Source organism: Panicum virgatum, chromosome 7K (genome assembly GCF_016808335.1).
Source record: "Panicum virgatum strain AP13 chromosome 7K, P.virgatum_v5, whole genome shotgun sequence".
Taxonomy (NCBI): domain Eukaryota; kingdom Viridiplantae; phylum Streptophyta; class Magnoliopsida; order Poales; family Poaceae; genus Panicum; species Panicum virgatum.
Window position 1 is genome coordinate 51,961,414 of NC_053142.1, and position 12,381 is coordinate 51,973,794.

The 12,381-nt window shown below is 43.8% G+C and overlaps 2 protein-coding genes across 3 annotated transcripts; one reads left to right on the top strand and one right to left on the bottom strand.

Annotated features, from left to right (window-relative positions):
- Nucleotides 1–3,445: 3,445 nt before the first annotated feature.
- LOC120642148 (phosphomannomutase-like) lies at nt 3,446–6,320 on the top strand. The gene is made up of 11 exons (XM_039918562.1): nt 3,446–3,855; nt 3,959–4,003; nt 4,092–4,158; nt 4,275–4,351; nt 4,549–4,584; nt 4,668–4,723; nt 4,833–4,932; nt 5,026–5,121; nt 5,206–5,295; nt 5,541–5,592; nt 6,022–6,320. Exons 1-11 carry the CDS (start codon nt 3,781–3,783, stop codon nt 6,075–6,077), a joined length of 750 nt encoding a protein of 249 aa, XP_039774496.1. The 5' UTR covers nt 3,446–3,780; the 3' UTR covers nt 6,078–6,320.
- A 627-nt stretch (nt 6,321–6,947) lies between these two features.
- LOC120642149 (polyadenylate-binding protein 4-like) lies at nt 6,948–11,315 on the bottom strand. 2 transcript variants are annotated; one of them, XM_039918563.1, is made up of 2 exons: nt 11,053–11,315; nt 6,948–10,163 (listed from the first exon to the last, which is right to left on the bottom strand). In XM_039918563.1, the coding sequence occupies exon 2, from the start codon at nt 10,154–10,156 to the stop codon at nt 7,253–7,255; it is 2,904 nt and encodes a 967-aa protein (XP_039774497.1). In that variant the 5' UTR covers nt 10,157–10,163; nt 11,053–11,315; the 3' UTR covers nt 6,948–7,252. The 2 variants fall into 2 exon arrangements, with proteins under 2 accessions (XP_039774497.1, XP_039774498.1); XM_039918564.1 differs by having other exon boundaries at nt 6,948–10,198.
- Between the last annotated feature and the right edge of the window lie 1,066 nt (nt 11,316–12,381).

Here is a 12,381-nt window from a genome sequence, read left to right on the forward strand (position 1 = left end):
ATGTTTGCGGCTTTTCTCATGTTATATAGGCAACACTTTTGGTAAAAGAATTGCCAAAGACTCTTTCAAAAAAAGGGACTGGCGAGACGTTAGCTCCATGCAGCAGTCTCAGTTTTCTAATTATTTTTCTCTTCCTATTATAAATAATAGATAATAAACATCTCTTTGACATCTCTTTGGTTGCTGTGTTAGGTTTGCGGAGGACGGCACACGGCAAACACTTTGTCGAGTGTAATACGCTACATCCTGTAGTGTCTGCGCCCTATCTATCTATCTATCTATCTATCTATCTATCTATCTTATAAAGAATAGAAACGTTTAAAATATTTCTTCCATAAAAATATTTCCTTATACCCTTCATGTTGAATCCATGGACACGGTAAAGGAGGCTTGAAGTTTCTTTTTTCTTTTTTTTTTGGACGAGGCTTGAAGTTTTTGGAGAGGACAAGAAACAACTATTCTCAAAATGCTTATGCCGCATTCTCTCTATATTTTTTGCGGTGAATTCACATACCGGCCCCGCCCACACTCTCCCCATCCACCCCCACTCCCCACAAAAAACAGCTGCTGTAACAAAATCCTCATGATTGGTAATTACTTTAAATGCTTTTCTCCCACACACGTTATAGGTAACGCGATTGGTGAAAGGCTGGCGAGACGTTAGCTCCATGCAACAGTTTTAATGTTCTAATTATTTTTTCCTATTATAAATAAAAAATAATGGTCATTAATATGTACCATATTTATATATATCTATCTATATTTATACATTATAAAGAATGAAGATTTTGAAAAATTTCTTACCTAAATATATATTTCCTTATATCCCTCACAATGAATCCATTGACATGTTAATTAAAGAGGGTTGAAGCTTTTGAGGAGGAAAAGAAATACATATTTTCAAAATTGGTTGAGCCATATTCCCTCTATATTTTTTACCGAATTTTTTTTGCGTAACAGCTCACACCTAGTGGTGGTAATGGGCCATGGCCCTAATGGCCTCTTCACAGCCCAATAAAGCCCTTAAAATTTTTAGTTCAAAAATACATATGTTTAGAGCTCGGTCCTTTTAGGGCCAGATCCTTAGATTTTCTAGTTCAAAATGTTGGGCCCTTTACCACCCCTACTCACACCCACACTCCCGATGCATCCCTACTCCCCACAAAAATAGTTGCAATAAAATCCTCGTGATTGGTAATTATTATGTTTGCTGCTTTTCTCCCACACATGTTATAGGCAACACGATTGGTAAAAGGCTGGCAAAGACCCTTTCAAAAAAAAGGGCTGGCGAGACTTAGCTCCATGTAGCAGTTGTAGTTTTCCAATTATTTTTTCTCTTCCTATTATAAATAATAGTCATTAGTCTGCACCATATCTGCCTATCTATATTTATATATTATAAAGGATGAAATTTTTTAAAATATTTAATTTCTTACCTAAATATATTTGCTTATACCCCTCGCGTTGAATCCATGGACACGGTAAAAGAGGGTTGAAGTTTTTTTGAGAGAAGAAACATCTATAGTTTCCTAATTATTTTTTTCTATCATAAATAATAAAAAATAGCCATTAATCTGTACCATATTTATATCTATCTATATTTATATATTAATATAAAAAGAAAACTTCTAAAAATATTGCTTACCTAAATATAACTCCTTATACACCTCACGTTGAATCCATTGACATGTTAAAAGAGGATTGAAGTTTTTGATTGATGAGGAGGAAAAGAAACAAATGTTTTCAAAATACTTGTGATGTATTTACTCTATATTTTTCATCGTGAATTTTTCACGTACCGGCCCACACCCACACTCCCGATCAGCCGGCAGATGAAGCCACCAAGGTCATCTCTCCTTAAATCTGACAATGGGCAGGCATTCGCACCAAACCCGCTCCAAACCAGACGTGCATGTGCTCATTAATTAACCCACTCCGGTCCACTCGTTCATTTATAGAAGCCAAACCAGTCCAAACTATAACTTTCGTCGCACCGAACCGAACCAAACCAAATAAAATATCTGCAGGCTCAACCCATTAAAACCCATTTCCCAACCCACCAGCCCATCCGGAACAACTCAGAAAGGAGTTAGGATCCATGAGAAGTCACTGGGGAACACTGAATACTCTGTCTGCAGGTCGTTCTGTTGCTGGGGAGTCCACACGACATGAACACCCTGCAACGCTGCAACACAGCCCCAGATTAGGAACTGGATAAACAGAGAGGTTTGATGCTGCATTGAAATACTCTCTGTCTGTTCGTACCTGAATTTCTCCTGCGGGAATGGAGTAGAGCTTTCCCAGGTACTGCTTCAAGATATGCGGGAATGGAGCCCTCACCCTCCTCGACCCCGCACTGGCCCGCGAGACACAGCAAGCAATTCCACTCCCGCGCTCCCCCATCCCCGCCGCACCAACCGCCGAAGATCACCCCGCGAGCCTCCGACCCCCATCCCCCCACCCCGAACCGACGCGGGAGGCGGGAGACGAAATCCTCGCCTGCGGGCGCCGCACGGAGGGACTGATTGACGGGGCGGAGTCAGCCGCAGGAGGTACGCGGCCACGCGGGGGGCGGCAGCGGCGGAGCCTGGTCGCCGCCGCGCGCCGGGCCGGGTGGAGAGGAGGGGCCGGGTCGGACCTGGACTCGGGAGGAGGCGCAGGTGGGATTTGGTCGATGGAAGCAGCCAGCAGCCTGAACCGTGGCTTTGGGACTCTAGGTTGCAACTGTGGGGTTCAGCCCATTAGCAAACCGAAACAAGCAGCCTAAAATCAAACCAAATTGAACTATTCCAAATAATAGCTTGAACCAAACCAGCCAACAAGCTTGCTCAGCCTGTTTTCACCCAAATTAAATTGGCCCAACAAGAAAACCAAACCATGCAAACTGCTTCCACCCAAACCATTGTCAGCTTTATCTCTCCTTCACAGCGTTGTTAGCTCCTTAAATGAATAGTACAAAACATGATCGATCACTCACTCATTTTGCACAAAGTCATCGATGTCATATGACATCAATCAGTACATGTAGATCCGGTCCTACCCAACCCCCCCACCCCCCCAACACACACACACACACACACACAAATAGCCGCAAAAATCCCGTGATTGATAATTGGTAATTACGTTTGCTGCTTTTTTTTCCCACACATTACAAGCAACATGACTGGTAAAAGGTTGGCGAGATCCTTTCAAACAAAAAAAGGCGTGAGAGACCGTTTCAAAAAAAAGGCTGGCGAGACGTTAGCAGCAGTTTCATTTTGCCAAATTTTTTTTTGTCTTCCTACTGTATTATAAATATATAAATAGTACTCCTTTGTATATTGTGAGCGTGATTGTGGGTGGTGGCGTCAGACGACTAAGCATGGCGCATCTTCAAAGTACGCTTCTACGCACCGAAGACGCTTTCCAGGCAGCATCTGGTTCAAGCCCCAGCCCCAGCCCCACCATGGCACACAGTCATCTGACGTGGCGCGCAGTCGTCGGCACGACCGCCGCCTCTCCATCCATCCATCCGGCTCGAGGAGAGTGACGACGACCTGTGGCTGTGGCCGTGGGCAGGGGCAGATCCCGAAGCCGACGCCTTGCCCGCGACGCCGACGACTCCACAGTCCACATCCACACGCCAAGCGGCCCAGCGGGGCGGGGCGCATGCGCATCTAGATCCGCGCCGCCAAGCTGACCATTCAAACCAACGCCATCTTCTACCCGGGGTTCGGTCGCCGTTGTTATTACTACGCTGCTTCGTCCTCTGCTGCTTGCAGTCGTTGCGGACGGGTGGCGATGGCTGCGGCGGCGAGGAATGCGGGCGTCCTCGCGCTCTTCGACGTCGACGGCACCCTCACGGCGCCGCGCAAGGTACCCTTTCCTGGATCTGTTTTGCTTTTTTGTTGGGGTGTTAAGTCGTTGCCAGCCCCGCGCTGTTTCTCTGAAATAATAATCTCGTGCTTCTCTGGGACAGGCGGTGACGCCTGAGATGCTTGAGTTCATGAAGCAGCTGCGCCAGGTGAGAATTGAGATCGCACATCCTCCTACTCCTTGACGCTATTCTGGTCTCAAGGAGAATTACAGTGTCGTTTTCATCTTGGGAGCAGCATGTCACCGTGGGCGTGGTGGGCGGATCCGATCTGGTGAAGATTACCGAGCAGCTCGGCAGGACAGGTCTGGGATGTGCACACTCAACTTTGGCCACGATCTGTTGTTGACCGGAATTGCACATTGTTGCTAAACCTTGCAAGGAGATGTTGAATTGGTCTAGTCCTTTTCCCTTTTTGCAGTTATTACTGACTACGATTACGTCTTCTCCGAAAATGGCCTCGTTGCACACAAGAACGGAGAGCTAATTGGAACTCAAGTAAGTCTTTGGGTACTGCAAGCATACTCTGTCTTGTATCCAGTGACGGGCTGAATCTGATATCAACAAATTTAGTTGCAAGGAAATGTTACTAAAGAAAGCAAAATCAAGTTACTGACTGGGCCTGCTACTCTACTAGAATATCTGACTTCTCTAGGTTCTTGTATATGCTGATGCTGAACTTTTGCTTTCTGCAGAGTTTGAAATCATTTCTTGGAGAAGACAAGCTGAAGGTGAGCATGTGTGTATTCACTTTCTTTCACTGGTTCCATTGATCCAATATCAGGCTTGCTAAAGTTTTGCATATGTTTCTCAGGAATTTATTAACTTCACCCTTCATTACATTGCTGACTTGGATATCCCAATTAAAAGGTCGGTGAAGAACCTTATTAAATAACTCTGTTCTGCACAACCTTATTAAATAACTCTGTTCTGCACTAGCTCAGTGATGATTACTGACCACTACTGAATGTTTGCTCAGGGGTACCTTCATAGAGTTCCGAAGTGGAATGATTAATGTTTCTCCGATAGGGAGAAACTGTAGTCAAGAAGAACGTGAAGAATTTGAGAAGTACGATAAGGTATGAATCCTTTACTAGAAATCAATAATCTTTCTTAGTCGGAGGTGGAAAGTTATCGAAGATACATGAACGGAAACAATGGATTTCCTGCAGGTGCATAACATTCGACCTAAAATGGTATCTGTGCTTCGTGAAAAGTTTGCTCACTTCAACTTGACATTTTCTATTGGAGGGCAGATTAGTTTTGATGTGAGTATCCTAGACTTGTATGCATATTTCTTTTTTGAAAATAATTGGAATAATGGTATTTACTACTGTGCACTAAAATTACAGGTATTTCCCCAAGGTTGGGACAAAACGTACTGCTTGAGATATCTTGAGGAATTTCAAGAAATTCATTTCTTTGGGGATAAGACCTACAAGGTGATAATATCGGTCTAATTAGTATCTTATCATATAAAAGTATTTAATTTGTTTGTGTGGATATGTAGCTTCTTGTTAGGACCCCAAAATACTAAAATAGCGTGTTTCGATATATGTTTCCTTTTGCAAGCCACTGATATATATTTTTATGTTATCGTTTCATTTTCTGGCTAGTGACCAGCAGCTTCATAACATGGCCTGCGTTGGATAATTTCTTTGACAAATTCTTCTCTTCCATTGAATAGGGTGGCAATGATTACGAGATATTTGAATCTGAAAGAACAGTTGGTCATACAGGTATGCTGATTGTATTCCCATGCTTATTAATCTGCAATGTCACCTAACAGAAATGGAGATATTTTTTACTTCTTAGTTAATAAAAAGAAATAGGAAACCAGCACATCAGTGGAAAATGAAAATCACATGTCAGGACCCAAGAGGATAGGTATCAGCGTAACAATGAAGTATACAAAGATGCAACTAGCACAAAACGATTAGTTGCAGGTCAACTGTTATTAATACCAGTTAATAATAGCGAATCAGTGATCTGATCAAACTTACTGGGGATTTTTCCATTGTTAATATCTTGCATGAAATTTTGGCTCCAGAGCTTAATTTTACTGTGAGAAATGATAACTTTTTGACCATCATAGCAGCTGTATCACAATTGATTCACCCACCTTTGCTGTTGTTCACGTGCTGATTCAATGTCATTTTGATTTGCAGTTACCAGCCCTGATGACACAGCACAGCAGTGCAGATCTCTGTTCATGGCAAAGTGATCTCCAGCTTATTTACAACACATTAATTTACTCCAAATTTTATCATGTGCCTAAGTATAATATAAATGGCCTAGCAGATCTTTCATTGAAAGCATCTTTTTGCATTTTTCTTGATGGCCACATCACATGCCACCATTTTTTTTTGCTTCCAAGTCCAAACAGATTGTACTGCTTCACGCTCACAGATGTTCAGACTGCATGTGTACACTTCGCGCAAATAAATGAAAATTACCTTTTACTGTACCTTGTGCTTGAGTGCATCCTGATACTGGGTGATGTAAGACGATAATGATGCATTGCCTTTGTTGGCTATTGTTTGCTACAATCACAAAATCTTAGCGCAAGGCATCGAAAGCAACCACCAGAAATGCCTTTCAGCTGCTTAAAATGCTTTGGAGTATGGAAGCATACTGATTTTTTTTACCATCTCGAAACAAAATCGGTTTGCAGTTTTTGACTGAACTATGATACTTCGCATAGGCCCTTTGTAATCGTGTGAAGCGGACGGGAGCTTTTGACAGCTAAGTAGAGCTGGGTAACAGTCACGGAACTCTGAAGCAGCATTCCCTGCTGAAAGAACCGTTAAAATATGCTGTTTGCTGGGAAGGAAAGTCACTGCCAAATTATCATGGACTAATATATATGTTTTTAAAAAAAAGGATACTCATCACGAGAACATATTGATTAGGTGAACCCAACAACATTTAAGAAGCACACGCATGCACTCATTTCTTGAACACATTGGACAAACGTTGTACTGAATTTCCCAGAAAACCCAAAGATGCTTAACTGAACAAATAAGCATCTCCAATACACCAACAAGCAACGCGCATGGCACATCCATTGCGTACCAATAACAGCACATCGAGATAACATTTAACTTCATTCAAGAATCTAAATTATAAACTCGATTGGTCATCACTTGGCAGTTGGCACCATAAGCAAGTAAGCAACCATGCAAAGATGCCATTCTCTGTAAAAACCCCAAACTCCACTAACATTGTTTTCCAACAACCATAATCTAAGTACTTAAGTAAGCTACTAAGGTTAGGATACAGTTTCTTCCATGAGGGAGAACTGTAGTCTAATTGAAGTGCTGCAAACCACATTTATCTGAAGAGCAACCTGCTAATTTATATCAAACTACAGGTAGCCTGATGAAGATGATTGTTAAGTTAGACAACCGAACCTCCTTTCTTGCTCCCACCTGAATGTGCCAAATGAACCTTTGAGCAAGCTTGAGAAGGATTCATCACAGGGGCATCTTTCTTGGGAATAGCATGAGGCTCAAAGCCAGGTGGACCACTCCACACAGTTGCATCTTTCTTGGCTACAGCAGGAGGCTCAAAGCCAGGTGGACCAGTCCACACAGGCGCATCTTTCGTCGCAACAGCATGGGGCTCAATGCCAGGTGGACACGTCCAACCTTCCAACTGAGAAGGATCAGAAGCAACAGAGTGTGACACAGAAGATGAACGGACCGGTTCAGATCCAGGCGGGCCTTCCGGCTGAGATGTTTGATCAGCAGCAGTTCCAGATTCACTGCCTTGTCCCTGGTACACGGTTGGCGTGTTGTACGAGGATCCATAATAGTATGGGGTGTATGCGGATTCACCATAATAGTATGGCCAGTGTGATGTTGGGATCCCAACAGCCATACTCGAGGGATCAGGGGAAGTGAAGTAGGAGTAGAAATGTGCCATGTAGCTGACCATATCACTCGGCTGAACACCTGCAATTCTAACCGACAACACATGCCCCTCCAATGGGTAACCATTCATGTGAGTAATCGCAACAGCAGCAGAGTAAGCATCGGCAAATTTGACAAATCCAAATCCCTTGCTGACACCAGTGAACTTATCCACAACTACTTTCGCTTGAGTGATTTGACCACACGGCAGGAAAAGTTCCATCAGCTTCTCAGTAGTGACATATGGTGGGAGGTGGCACACGTATAGGTTAGTCATGTCAATTTGTTTGTGCACATTTGTGGCTGCATCAGATTCTGCAGGAAGCCTGGCTACTCTCACAGCTAGGGTGCTTCCTCCAATCTGGTAACCATCCAAATGTTGGAGTGCAGCAGCAGCAGAAGAAGCATTAGCATACCTAATCATGCCATACCCAGGTTCATCAAACTTCTTAGCTTGAACAATTTCTCCATATGGGCAAAAAAGCTGCACCAGTTGATCACAGGTCACAGCTGATGGAACTCTGCCAACATACAGATTGGCCATGTCTATTTCTTTTACGAACTTGCTACCTGACTGCGAACAACCAGAGTCTACTGCATTGACTGGACAAGGCTCTGATCCCTTGACTACTAGCCTCTTTCCTTCAATCAGATACCCATCCATGTGCTTTACAGCCTTGGTTGCTGAGTTTGTATCTGCATATATCACAAGACTATACTCCACATTCATCACCACTCTGTCAATCTGACCAAAGGGTATGAAAAGACTAACAAGCTTGTCAGCAGTAATGGACTGCGGAAGGTTGGTGACGTAAAGTCTACACTTTTTGATTTCTGGAGAGATATTTGTTACCAAGTGTCGTGGATGCTGCGAAACTGAGCTGGACTCTGATGGAGAAAGACCAGCAACTCTGACCAAGATGGCTTCCCCTTCAATCAGTGCTCCATTCATCAATGCAATTGCCTCGGCAGCACAATGGGAATCAGCAAATTTGACAAATCCGTATCCTCTACTTGAGTTATTGGTTTGTTCCGCCACTCGCGCATGGGTGATCTTACCAAATGGCAGGAAAAGCTCCACCAACTTGGCAGTGCTCATGGATGAGGGGATGTTACAGACATATAGATTAGACATGTCAATGTCTCTGAGGGTCCTATTTTCAGCATGTGATTCCACAGGTGAGCTTGATGGTCTAGGAGGCATACCAGATACTAGAACCTCTATCTTCCTCCCCTCAATCAGATGTCCGTTCAACTGCATAACAGCAAGTGCTGCATCGTGGGCATCAGAGAACTTCACAAAGCCATATCCTTTACTTAATCCTGTCGTGTAATCCATGGCTACCTTTGCACTAGTGACTTGCCCATAAGGTACAAAAAGATCGAGCAATTTGTCCTTATTCATGAGCAAGGGAAGGTTGCGGACAAACAGGTTACTTGTGTCCATTTCTTTTGTTGGCGGATGAGCAGTCTCTGATAAAGCATGAACAGATGGATTGGATCCTGATGATGAAGCATTAGCCACTCTGACCACTAGCATTTTCCCCTCGATCATGCGTCCATTCATGCATTTAATAGCTTCAGCAGCACAACGGGGATCAGCATACTTCACAAAGCCATATCCCTTGCTCACACCAGTGAAACAATCATCCACAACTCTTGATCTAACAATTCTTCCAAATGGTAGAAATAGTCCGATGAGCTTGTGAGAAGCCACGGAAGGTGGTAGGTTACCTACAAACAAATTAGTGTCATCCCATTCTTTCAGCTTTTCCCCATCATGGGGTGAGGAAAATGAGTGTTCTTGTCTCTTACACAGGTGCTTGTCCTGGTCATCAGATTGAGCTTTCCTTTTCTCTAAGGTAGCAGCGGCAAAACTTTCAGTACTGTATGTATAACAAGATACATCAGCAGCAAACTTGACAGATAACCGTTTTTTGAACGGCACTATTTCCTTTTCTTTGGGCACTGATACCTCCTTCTGCACAGAGTTGCTGTGCCTTAGCACTTGTTTCAGCTCTTTCTTACTTTGTCCCTGTTCCAAAGGTTGCAAATAGTTGGACTTCTTCTCAACAAATTCATCTTCGTCAGCCATCAGACCATGACATGGCTTAGCCTCATACAGCTGCTTCCTGCCAACTGGATGAGATGAGCCACACTTGCCGCCGCCTTCATCACTGCAAAGCTCTAGTTTGAAATCACTAGAACCCTCATCTTCAGGCAGAGCAGTACCATCACAGTGCTCCACATCCTGTGGCTCATCATCATCGTCACCATAGAATTCATATTCATATGGTTCTTCTTCCTCACTGCCTTCTTCATAACCAGCAGCAGCACTCATGCTATCACTCTCCTGCAGCCGACCAATCAAGCCACTTTCGCCGCCCATTGTTGTGCTGACAATTGGTTCATAAAGGAGAAGATTAGCTAGCTGAAAAAAATGGAGGAAATGTATACCTCTGAAGCACAAAAAAGAACAAGTATAAAGCAAATAGTGGACAGCTAAACATGCAGCATCTTATTAAAAGAAAAACATTGAATTTCAAATGAAAACTTTGCGACCAACTTCTGCACAACTTGGATTATGAGTTGCATGGTGTGTTACTGACAAACTAAACACGATCCGCATAACTGATTGATCATGTAAACTTCAAGTATTTGGACAGAAAGAGATAGCAACCAGCTCCTTATGTTTTTGCACAGTTTGCCTTGTTACCAGGTACATAATCGGCTAGGTTGATACTGCAATATGCGCTATCACTCTATCAGCACAATAGTCTAACGCAATCTGCAGAACTGTTAAATCTTCGAGCAAATAATCAAGCTACTAGTGTATACAGCAGTTAATCCCACTCCTCTAGTTCAATCCAACTTAATTTTTTTTATATACAAAATTAATCCATGGCATATGCCTGTGTGCTAATTTTTCCCAGAGGATTTTCGTACTCTTTATCCAACACGAATGCTAACTACAGCCATTTTCCTTCCTATCCCCTATTAGTTTTGAGCGTGCAGCGCTCCTACCTTCAATTTTCTTTTTTCTTTCCTTCTTCTTTGGTTATAAAACATGATGCTAATCCAAAACCCTACCAAGGATAATAACCAAAAAAATCAGAGGCGTGTACGTACGACGGTGAGACGGAAAACCCCATGCCATGGAACACGGCAACGAAAGCAACGCAGGGAGGGAGGATCAACCACCCGATTCCTCCGCAATGAGAAAGCAAGCAACGAAGGCAAGAGCAATGGGGGGTTTAGGGGACGAGGTAGCGCGGGGAAATGTACCTCCGATCGGAAATGCGAAGTTGCGGAAGCGACGGCGCGAGCGATGCAACCGAGAAGGCAGTTTGGTTTGGTTGGAACCCAAGTTGTGTGCAGTACGGCTGTGGAGTAGCAGCTGCGAAGGACTAGGAAGAGTGGACGCGCGGGCCGAGCAGCAAAAGTATCCGAAGGAGGCGGCGCGGAGGTGGTGGAAGTGGTGGGTGGTTGGGTGGTGGAGTTGGGGTTTTCCCCTCCTCTGCAATGGAGGGGAGAGGAAGTGGAGAGCAGCAGGAGAAGGGGAGGCGACGCGCTAGTTCACAGGGACGGGAATTGCGTGCAGGCCCTTGGGTTGGGCTCCGTACGAAGCAGGCAGGCAGGCAGGGAGAGTGGAGAAGCGAAGATGCCCCTGTACCAGGGGCTGAATCGCAAAACATACATCAATCGGTCATCTTTTCTTCCCGGGAAATACGGGGTGCAGCCAGAGGCCAGGGCAGTACAGTAGCTAGCGTGATGGAAGTGTGGTAGGACAGATGCACACGCCATTGCAATCGATTGCTGTTATCTTGATTTGTGTAACGGTGTGTCACCCCAGGGTTAATCATTTTGTTTTCCGGTGAAATCCCGGTGATCGGCAGGAACGGAATTCCGGTGAATTTCGGCAAATTTCGGTGAATTTCGGACGATGTTTTTTTGAATTTTAAATTTTCAAAACGAAATTTTTCGAAAATACCGAAATATTTTTCCCCGATACCGAGCGGAAACGAAAAATTTCGCCGAAATTCGGCGAAATTTCGCCGAAATTTCAAACCCTGGTCACCCCACACCAATCAGTTTAACCAAGCAAGGTATTTCTGCTAGATGTGCTATAAAAAGTGAGCAATCCACCACTACATTCATTTTAGTTGTTGTTCCATGGACTGTCATGTGTGCTATACATTTTGTTGCAAAGTTTGAGCACTGCTATATTTACTATTTGTTGCAAAGTGGAAACCACAGCACACATGTGCCCATCTGCTCACACGTGTTAGGAAATGACAACATCATTTTTTAACAGTGTCTCATTGTTCTTAAATTGATTGGTTATACGGTCTACAAGTCCCTAAAATTTGTATCCTACCTCAAATATCCACTCGTTTTGCTGGCAATTGGCGATATTATTTGGTCTCACATCAAATCAGCACCAGCCACCAGCCAACCAATAATATTTTTCTTTCATAGCAAATCAGCACAAGCCACCAGCCACAGCTAGCCGAGCAAAATGGTGCTCTTCTATATGCCGCAGCAGATACAATAGTGCTCAGCGTAGGGTGAACTTTTTGCAATTTAGATTTTTTTTAAAAAAATATTCACGTT